We start from the raw sequence: 10,746 nt of genomic DNA on the forward strand, positions 1-10,746 counted from the left end.
TGCTAGGACTAATTATTTCCATGATTTTTTGGTTTTCTTCATTCTTCTTTGCTCTGGATGAGGAGAGACCCATCATTGCATCTAGATGGCAGCTTGCAAGTTTTTAAGACCCCAGTCTCTACTCACCAAAGTAGGAGGTGGAACAATGTTTTGTATAGTATGTTATGCCAATTGAGCTTGATGTCCCCTGCGACTATGGTCCCGAGCCCATAGGTTCAACTACTCGGTCCCTCTTGGTAGCTGGCTGTGACCAAGCAGTGACTACAACCTTGCCCCTTGTCAGCTCTACTATACACCTGGGTAGATTTTTTTGTCTGAACATGTGGAATACCGAGTTTTTGTAGTCAAAATAAGGATTGTAGAAGGAGCTGGTTTGCAGAAGGAAATTAGGAGTTTAGTTTTGAATGTTAAGTTTGAAATATCTACTAGGTTTCTGACTGGAGATGTCAAGAATGTAGTTGACATCTGGCTTATACAAGGGAAGCCCTGGTGGACATATAATATGGTGGCTTTCATCTTCATATGCGGGATTTAAAACCGTGAGACTGAGGACTGCCAACATGAAAGGATTGGGAAGATGAGGTGTGAACGCACACACAGAAAATGACTAAAGGGGGTGGTAAGGAATGTGGGAGGAAAGCCATGACTGTAGTGTTCTGGAAGTCAAATTCAGAAAGTGTTTCAAGTAGAACAGTGAATATAAAAATGTAAAAACCATTCACGTAAAAGGTATTGGACATATATTTAGATCTACATCACTATTTATCTCTCTTTATAATCTCACTTTTTTGTACCACACACTGTGTTTTTAAGATCCATTTCAATTGCTAAGAGTGCACCTATTGTTTTGTGTCTATTCTACTATGTGGTACTCTTTGGCATATATCTATCATGTCCTTTGACCTACGGCTTCTTTCAGTGCTGGACACTCAGATCTAAGTCAGTTCTACACCATCACATAAATCCCACAGGTTTTTTATGGACCTTTGTGAAATTTGTCTTGGCATACACCCAGGAATAAAATTCCTGGATCCTAGGGTTTACATCTTCTAAATTAGCCCCAGACTGCTCTTTCTAGGATGGCTGTAGCCTACTCTACTTTCACCACATATCCCCTCAACTCTTGTCATTATCTGGCTTTCTAGTTTTGATGTGTAAAGTTGGATTTAGAGGACTATTTCTGTTTTAATTTTTGTTTCTCTGTCTTCTTGCCCCCATCTCTGTTGATTGTTCTCCTGGTTTGGTGTATGGTTATTATTTCCTTTAACTTCTCTACTGTGCTGGATCTCATGTTTTTTTGCATCTCATATTCTTCACTTTTTTGTTTTGTTTTCTCATTTTGCTAAAGAACATCCATCAGTTGATTTCTTCTTAGGACAGGATGTCTGGGACATGTAATCTGAATTCTTGCCTATCTGAAGACATCTTTATCATCCCAGACTCACACTTGATAGCTTGGCTGTATATTGAATTCTAGAATGACAATAATTTTCCTCTGGGAATTTGAAGACATCATTGTGTTTTCTTCTGACTTCCAGTGTTGATTTTGAGAAAGTGATGCCATTCATGATTCTTTGTGGATTTTGTAGATTCATGATTTATCTCTGGAAGATTTCAATACTCTTCAGTCTTGTAAGGAGCTCTAGTTAAAACATTGAGCTGCTGCTAACCAAAAGGTTGGCAGTTCAAGCCTACCAGCCACTGTGTGAGAGAATGATGAGGCAGTCTACTTCCATAAAGATTTATAGCCTTGGAAACCTTGTGGAGTAGTTCTACTCTTTCCGTTAGGGCCACTATGACTTGGAATGGACTCCATCGATGACAGTGGGTTTGGTTTTTTGGTTTTATTCCTGATGATCTCTTGGTGTGAGTTTTGCCGTTGAAAACTTGGTGGCCAATTTTGATGTTCTCACTTTTGGATGTTACCAATGTTATCTATATTAATCTTTAAACTTTTAAATCTCTACTCTGATATTTTCCATCTCTTTATTTTACTTTCCCACCTTTACTGTCTAAGCCCTTACATTAGTTTTCTATTACTATGTAACAAATTACTACAAATGTAGCACAAATAAATTATCTAACAATTTTTGTAGATGAGAAATCTGGCACGGTGTGGCTGAATTCTCGGCTCAGGGTCTCACCAGGCTAAAATCAAGGTATTGGTCAGGCTTACAGTTCTTATCTGGGACTTGAGGATCTTCTTTCAAGTTCACTATTTGTTGGCAGAATTCATTTCATTTTCACCCTAATTAGTAGTCTTAATTACAAATCCCTTCATCATGTAAAGCAATATATTCACAATCGCAGGGATTAGGGCATGGAATCTTTTTAGGATTGTAATTTTACCTAACACACCCTTTTAATTGCATTTTTTTTTTTAATTACTGCTCTCATGTTTTTATGTCCAAATGTTATTCTCTTAGTTGGAGATTTTTTTCTTATATCATAGACACAGTAACTTCTCTGTTTTCTGAGGATCTCAGGTGTTTTTTGGTCACGTGTGTATGTTTAACTCTTCTGCTCCTTGCATTATTTCCTTTTCGACCAAGTTTCTTTCTTGTTTGTTCTGTTCTTTGTCTTACATGTTGGATGCTATTCTGCTGTCCTAAAATGTCTGGTCCATATTTAAGAGTAAGGCCTGTTTATCTCTTGAGAGATTGGGTATATTATGCAGATATGATTTCAGTTAGATGATATGTTAATCCTGTTGAACTTCCCTGAACTCCTTTATAAAATTCATTTTGATCTTCATTACTCTTGCATGATTAGAAATGTTTAAACTTTATAAAATTTTAATGTAGAGTGGTGCAATGGTTTTTGTAACTGATTTTCTTTTGTCTCTGTGTAATTTGGATTTATCAAATACATTCATTTGGAATTTATCTATAACATCAGTTTTCTTTCTTTCTGTTCAACATCCAGATCCAGACAAGGATGATACTCCTATGGTGGACTACAAAAAGTTCTACTTGATAGTTATTATTTGCTTCAAGTCAGCTGTAACTAGCTGTTGTTGTGTTTTTCTCATATTTTATCCACTAAATTGGAGAAGTAGCCTCATAATATACAGTTGATTGTGTACGTGTGTCTAGCCTCACTATCATTACATATGTAATTTGATAGTTCAAAAACTAAAATATTTAGAGCAATAAAGTTGAAAAAATATATAATAAGTAATACAATTCTATTATTCATTCACAAGGATTCCTTATGCTAGGGTACCATAGCCACCATGTTCCCCTTCTTAATGGCAACCAAGAGGTCACAATATTTTATACTTTTCCAGATATTTTAAGGATATAATAGCAATATTATATTCATATTTTCATAACCTCACTTTTCTTTCTCTCTGCCTTTCTGTGTCCCTCTTATTTTCTTCTCTCTCTCTCTTTTTTTTTTAAATTCACATTTTAAGACTTTTATTTTGTATTGTCAAATCACTTTCCTGAAAGATTTTACAAATTTACACCACTAACAACAATATATATTTCATCTGTTTGATTGCTAGTGATAATCTTCCATATGTTCATTATCCTTTTGTAATAGCACTTTTGAAAGTCATTTCCGTCTTTTGTTTTATGTTCTTTGGGCTCAACTTAGAGTAGGATGAGTTGGGGAGATCTATCCTTTTGAGCTCTGGTAGCACAGTGCCTAAGGTGCTTGACTGCTAACCAGAAGGCTGGTGGTTCAAACCCACCACCACTCCTCGGAAGGAAGGTTGGGCAATCCTACTTCCGTAGTGATACTGCCTCGGAAACCCAAGGAGGGGTCGCTATGAGTCGGGGCTGACTCGACGGCACACAACAGCAACAACATCCTTTTGAGAACTACTCCTGTCTGGGCCTGTTATATTAGATGTCACCTTCTTTAACCTTTTATGTGTATTTTGAATATTGTGTTTGTTGGTTGCCCTCGAGTTTATTCGTACAAGGCAACCCCTGAAATCCTCTCCTTATCTACTTGACCCTTGGAGCATTTATATGCTGCTAAGTTCCTTCCTAAAGCTTAAGCGTTCAAGCTTAACTTTGTGCGTATGTTGTGAGGTAAGAACATGAAGAGACCCTTTCTCTCCCAATATGGGTAGTCAATACCCATATAGGTAGTCAATTGTCCCAATACCCCTTTGTAGTTACTACTACTTTTATTATATTATTAATATAATATATTAATATAAAATATCTATAACTACATTTTCATTACTAGTTTTTCCCAATGCCTAGCACAGCATCTTACACATAATAATGCTAAAATAGATATTTGTGGAATAAAGTAATGAGTTTACAACTATGTGATGATTTTCAGGCTATATCTCTTTATCTATATCTGTATATCTATGTCTATAAATCTGTGAAATTTGGTGGCATAGTGGTTAAGGAATTCAGCTGCTAACCAAAAGGTCAGTGGTTGAATAGACCAGCCACACTGTGGGAGAAAGATGAGGCAATCAGTATGCTTCCATAAAGATTTATAACCTTGGAAACCCTATGGAGCAGTTCTACTCTGTCCTAAAGGGTTGTTATGAGTAGGAATTGACTCCAGGGCAGTGGGTTTGGTTTTGGTTTACCTATGAATATAGCTAATCTTCAGCTGTCTAGTAAAACTGAACTTTCTTTTAGGCCCCTGGTGTATATCTTGAAAGTCTTCTAGACTAATTCCTCTAGTTCACTCTATGTTAAAACATTATTAATTGTACTTTAATTTATTCTAACTCTGTATATTCCTTTTATCTACTGGTTAGGCCATTATCTTTAGGCCATTATTATTTGTGATTTGGGTTAAAACCTCCTGCTTGGTCCAAGAGTTTCATCTCCTTTGTGCCCCTCCACCTATTTCCCAGAGAGGACTTCTAAAACACAAATCCAGTTACTTATCGTTGGCTTGCTCTTTATGGCTTCACATTATCAAAGATTAGGCTTCCACCTTCTTCATATGGTATAGGCACCTTTCTGCTTGTTAATCTACTCCTTGGCCATTATGGCCTATCTGCTGTTCTCTGAGTTTGCCTTGCTCTGTTTTGCTGATCTTAAAAATCCTGATGCCTCTCCCATGACTCAAGGGTGTCCTCCATACCCTCTTGCTGATTTTGGTCTCCCCCCTTCCCCTACCCCATGTGCTCCCATGTACCATTGTATGTATCCATGTCTTGTTGTCTATCACATTTCACTGACAGATCACACTGCGTCATAACAACCATCTATTTGTCTTGCCTGGTCCATGCTAAGTATTTCTGTGTGCGTCTACCATCTAAGCATGAGATATTGGATAATTTCTAAGCTTTAGTGTCCTTACTTCCTTCACTCTACAGGCAGCTGCAGGAGGAAATGCTTTGATTCATCATTTAAAGGGCTGTTGGGCTGTCGGTGCGATGCGCAATGTAAGGACCGAGGCGACTGCTGCTGGGATTTTGAAGAAACCTGTGTGGAATCAAGTATGAATTTTGAGAATAAGTTTGGTAGCATGTTGGTTGTACTATCATGGGTATTCAAATGTTCACCTTGACACCTTGCAGACACAATCTATTATCATTTCCCTCTTTAGAGTGCTAAACACAGAGTTCTCACTTTGTTTAGTGAAAATTCAGGGATAAATATCTATAGCACAAGGAATGCTGTATAATTACATATATTTCAATGGTGTTTTACTATGGCTTAAAGTTAACCATCCTGCTGAATTTCATTTTCAGTGGTTCTCAAACTTCATGGTGCTAGTGTTCTACAGGTTACAATTTGAGGAACACTGTTCTTTAGGTGGGAGCAATAGCTTGCAGTGTTAATTCTCTAGGAAATCAAGGAAAAGGGGTCTAGTGGTTGGAGGAGAGTGAAGATTAAGACAGCAGAGCTACTGACATTATGCTATTTGAACAGGGCAGAGGTAAGTGATATCCTAGCGTAGATTTGTATTCTTTTTGCTTAGTCTCCAAAAATCTTTTCTTCCTAAGTAAATAATAAGTGATATGGGATACAGAACTGTGTACACAATAGCAGCACACAACAGTCACCTACTTAACATTTGTCACCTGTTTAACATTTATGCCAGCATATGGCTGGTGTTGATTTTAGTCACTGTTTCCTAGCAGGTGGCAGTAGGAGGCAGCCTCTTGCTTTTTTTTTTTTTTTTTTTCTGTTGTTGTTTAGCAGTGAGATTTATCTAAACTGATCTCCTAACAACCATATAGCCTGGGAGAGTCCAGAGGTGTGGTTGAGAGCTGATCTACCACCTCTGTCACTGCCATCTGGGAAGCACCCTGACTTGCCCAGATTCTGCAGACCTGATTGTGCACCTGTTCCTTTGGTTGTTGCTGTCTCTTCCTTGCTACCTGTCCTTAGATAAGGCTGGGAAAAACAGCTCATAGGTGCTGTCAGTGTGGTCTAGTGATTCTTCGCTGTTGGGAGCTCCTATTCTTTGGTGGGAATAGGACCAGTGATTGCTCTGAGTTTGCCCGGACGTATACCTGCTAGTAGAGCAGAGCTGCAGTGAACAAAGCTGCACTCTCTTTGCCATCCATGGTAATGAGGCAAAGTGGTAGATGACACTCATTTTGTGTTATGTATTTCCCTTTCTTAATGTGGATAAACCAAACATTGGAGAATAATATGGGAGGAAAGGCATGATATTTCTGTTTTCTTTCTGAATTGGACACATAAAATTAGTTCAATGCTCTGAAATGAGTTGTGCAATTTTACAGCTCGAATATGGACCTGTAATAAATTTCGTTGTGGGGAGATCAGACTGGAATCTGCTCTTTGCTCTTGCTCTGATGACTGCTTGCAGAGGAAAGACTGCTGTGTTGATTACAAGACTGTTTGCCAAGGTAAGCAGAAGGATGTTGACCACCATGTGTCTCTGAGTTCAGTACCCTAGGGCTGGCTGATTAAAGAAATCAAAGAATCTTCAACTACTCCATGAAGAACAAAGGATGAAAAGTGTGTTCTGTGGAAAGAAATGGGGTTTATGTACTATCTAGGGAAGGAACTTACAGCATAAATATCACGGAGAAGAGGATAGAGCTTGAAATTCCATATCTGTCTGTAAGACAAGATCTTTTTGAATCCAGTGACTATAGCAGAAACTTGTGGTTTGATAAACTGGATAGCAGATTATAAAGTTAAAATGTTATGGTTTTCTGGCCCAAATATCAGTCTATTATGCTAGTGTGTAATTATGTTGAAACAACTGTGTCCTGACATGACCAATGAAGGACCTTCAAGATTAAAATCCTGATTCCACCTGCTTGGGCCACTTAGCAAGTGGTGTGGAATTTCTTTTTTTGTTTGATGTTTTTGGAGTCACTGATCCTTCAGGATAGCTGATGGAATTTAGAGAAAATGCACATATACACATAGGAACAAAGCTATCATAGCAACAAAGCTATCACCCTCTTTTTCATAACACCACACACAATTGAGCTAACTTACATCTTTTAATATTTTTAGACAAAAGAGATTAAGTTGAATTCTGAGTTTTGAATTAGAAAGAAAATGTTATAATAGAAACCTTATTAGCTATAATCTGTTAGTAGAAAATGCTTTAAACTAATAGATGAGTCAGTTTTTATATAAAATATAACCAAAAATCAGCTGAAAAGGGATGTCAGAAAGGAAACTAAAGGCTGGAATGGTAACTTATTCCTTTCCTTAATAATAACTGCAATATTTAATAGTGAATATTGTGTCATTAAAAAATTCCTCTGAATCCACGAGGCAAGCGTAGTTTCCAGTTTGCTTCTTTCTATAAGTACCGAGCATACTGCCTCTTACCTCTGTCTCTCCCCCAAGCCACACTATTACCACTCTTGTTATCTCAAGACATCCTCAGTGCAGGTGATAAGATTTGCCACTGACTTCATTTCACAATATTGCTTGAGCTTAGCAGAAACAAAAATAATTATTAAAAAGGAATGTTAACATTTACCTTTAACATTAACTGGTTCCCAAATCAAACTCACTGCCATCGAGTTGGATCCAACCCATAGCGACCCCTCCTTGGGTATCTCTACGGAAGTAGATTGCCCAATCTTCCTTCCGATGAGCAGCTGGTGGATTTGAACCATCAGCCTCTGGTTAGCAGTCAGATGCCTTAGGCACTACACCACCAGAGCTTCCATTAACTGGTTGATGGAGTTAGTTTAAGCATTTCATTTTATTTTTTAATAAATATACAAATTCAACTCTAAAGATTCTACATTTATAGTCATATTTTTAAATTACCTAAGTAATTAGATGATTTATACATGAGCCTTTTAGACAATTCCCAGCATGGCATTTAAATGAAATTTAGTGTTTTGTCATCTTTTTTGTCCATTTCCAAGGTTTTTACTTTTTTTAAAAACAAAATGTACCTTTCATTCCTTGGCCTCCCTTCCCCTTCAATTTTGTATTATTTAGAAACAAATCCTAGAGTCAATGCCTTTTTATCTCTAATCTAGTGTTCATGTTCAACAGCATTTATTGTGTTCTGGAAGAATTTTGTTATTGGAGTCAATGAACTAATTGGTTTGAGATTACATCCATTGAACACTTGTTTGTCTTTTCTTATCTGTGGTACCGCAGTCTAGAAATTTTCATCTTATGGTTTTCAGGAGAAACAGCATGGATGAAAGAAGAGTGCAGCACAGCTGAGCAGTCCCATTGTCCAGAAGGGTAAGGTCAATATGGGGATTTTTATCATCCTTTAACAGTTGGACGTGGGAATGTGATAGAGAGGCTGGGTGGAATTTCTTCAAATCTATTTATATTTCAAAACAGAAAAGTTATCAAAGGTTTAGATTCCTTATAGCTTCAAAGTTAGACTTCATTTGCTTAATCGTTTTCAGAGTGCTTTTATATTAATTTATTATATTCATGCTTTACACTGGCTTAAAATTGATTGGAACATTAATACTAACATTTCTAAAGTCCCATGGCCAGGACAGGAATTTAGACTGAAATGACTCCCGCCAGACCCTTTTTTATTAACATCCTAGCACCTCAAATGTATTCTTTCTAAGGGGAAGGAAAGAGGTTTGTCCCTGGCTGACCTCACAATGAAAGGTGAATGACAAGACTTTGTCAGGTGGGCCCGGATAATGAGCACGGGAGGTAACACACTTTGCCGCATGAATCTCTTCCACATTTCTGTAATGGCTGCTTTCTGGCTTTTGCCAGCCTTGAAAAGGTGTCCCATATCACCTCACAAGCAATTGACACTTCCGTTTCTTCCAGTTGCCCTCTGACCTTGAGCTACTGCACTCCCCTAGTCTAAGCTGTGGGAGAATAGTGATGAGGGGGAAGAAGGGTAAAGGAATACCTGGCTTTAGGAAGGTTTGGAATTGTAAAATTGGTGTCCTAGGTGATGCAAGATGAGACCAGAAGGGAATCGGTGAAGAAATGGGGAAGGGGAGGAAGAAGGCACACGGACGCCCTCGTATTATGTTTCCTGTTATTCCATTTACTCCATTGGAATCATTCCTCTTCTCACCCCCCTCATCCCCTGCTTACAGATATAGATGGGTCTATATTTTTGAGATATAATATGCAATGATAATTCTGCTCACTGTTAATAATATTCACCAGTAATATCATTTTAGTGTCTAGAGATAATGCGTTAAATGAAGCCCTACTTGCTGTACATTTAAGGCCTTATTTCACTTTGCTTGATTCTTTGCTTTATTATTTTGCTAGTAATTGTAGTACAATGAGTGTGGGCTAAGTCAGAGACATGTGGGCTGAGAGCCTAGCTCTGCCTCTATTGGCATGGGACACCTTGGATAAGTTACCCGATGCTCTCTACCTGTCTCATATATAAGCTAGAGATAGTATCAGTGTCTGTCTTGCAAGTTGTCCTTATACTTTTTGCTATGATAAAATGAAATAATTCTTGGTATACAGTGAGCCCTAGACAAGCTTCATCATACATAATAAAAATAATATTCATGTAATGTTCGACCATATTAGCAATCAGAGAAATAAAAATGAAAAGAAGATACAATTTTTATGCTACAGTAATCAATACACTATGATTGGTATAAAGTACCAGCCACCTCTTGTGTTTAGGGATATATAAATTGATTTATATTTTAACAAGAAAATTATGACAAAATACATTAATCTCTTTTGAAAGTACTTGTCTTTTGACCAGGAAATTTCACCTTTAGGAAATGTATCTTAAGGAAATAATAGCAGGTGTTTTAGCTACAAAGATGTTCAGAGTAGCATTGCTTTATAATTGTGCTTTTGTAATGCCGTATGGCAGTACTGGAGTAGCTAGCTTGGTGGAGCAAGGAGACCATTAAGGAAGAGGTATACTGGAAATCTGGATTCCACTCTTTTGATTTTAAAAACAATTTTTTAAATTATGTTACACACACACACACACACACACGTGCGCGCGCGCACACACACATATATATATAACAAAATAGTTGCCATTTCAACATTTCTACATGTATAATTTAATGACATTAATCAATTTCTTCATGCACAACCATTACCATTATCCATTTCCAAATTTTTCCATCACCTTTAACAGAAACTCTGCCCTCTCAGTTATGAATCTCCCTATCTTCTCCACCCCTATACCTGGTGTTGTTGTTGTTGTTGTTATGTGCTGTGGAGTCGGACCTGACTCATAGCGACCCCTCCTTGGGTTTCCGAGACAGTATCACTACGGAAGTAGATTGCCCCATTGCCCCATCTTCCTTCCAAGGAGTGGCTGGTGGGTTTGAACTGCCAGCCTTCTGGTTAGCAGTCAAGTGCCTTAGGCACT

The 10,746-nt window shown here is 37.7% G+C and overlaps 1 protein-coding gene across 1 annotated transcript in view; it reads left to right on the plus strand.

Annotated features, from left to right (window-relative positions):
* Positions 1 to 4,977: 4,977 nt before the first annotated feature.
* The window catches only part of ENPP3 (ectonucleotide pyrophosphatase/phosphodiesterase 3), a 134,767-nt gene continuing 128,998 nt past the window's right edge, over positions 4,978 to 10,746 (plus strand). The window contains exons 1-4 of the mRNA XM_007947391.1: positions 4,978 to 5,131; positions 5,309 to 5,431; positions 6,689 to 6,814; positions 8,582 to 8,642. Coding sequence (XP_007945582.1) covers positions 4,978 to 5,131; positions 5,309 to 5,431; positions 6,689 to 6,814; positions 8,582 to 8,642 — 464 coding nt within the window. The remainder of the gene's footprint in view (positions 5,132 to 5,308; positions 5,432 to 6,688; positions 6,815 to 8,581; positions 8,643 to 10,746) is intronic.

This window comes from Orycteropus afer, unplaced genomic scaffold (assembly GCF_000298275.1).
Source record: "Orycteropus afer afer isolate SDZICR_OR568_19922 unplaced genomic scaffold, OryAfe1.0 scaffold00182, whole genome shotgun sequence".
Taxonomy (NCBI): domain Eukaryota; kingdom Metazoa; phylum Chordata; class Mammalia; order Tubulidentata; family Orycteropodidae; genus Orycteropus; species Orycteropus afer.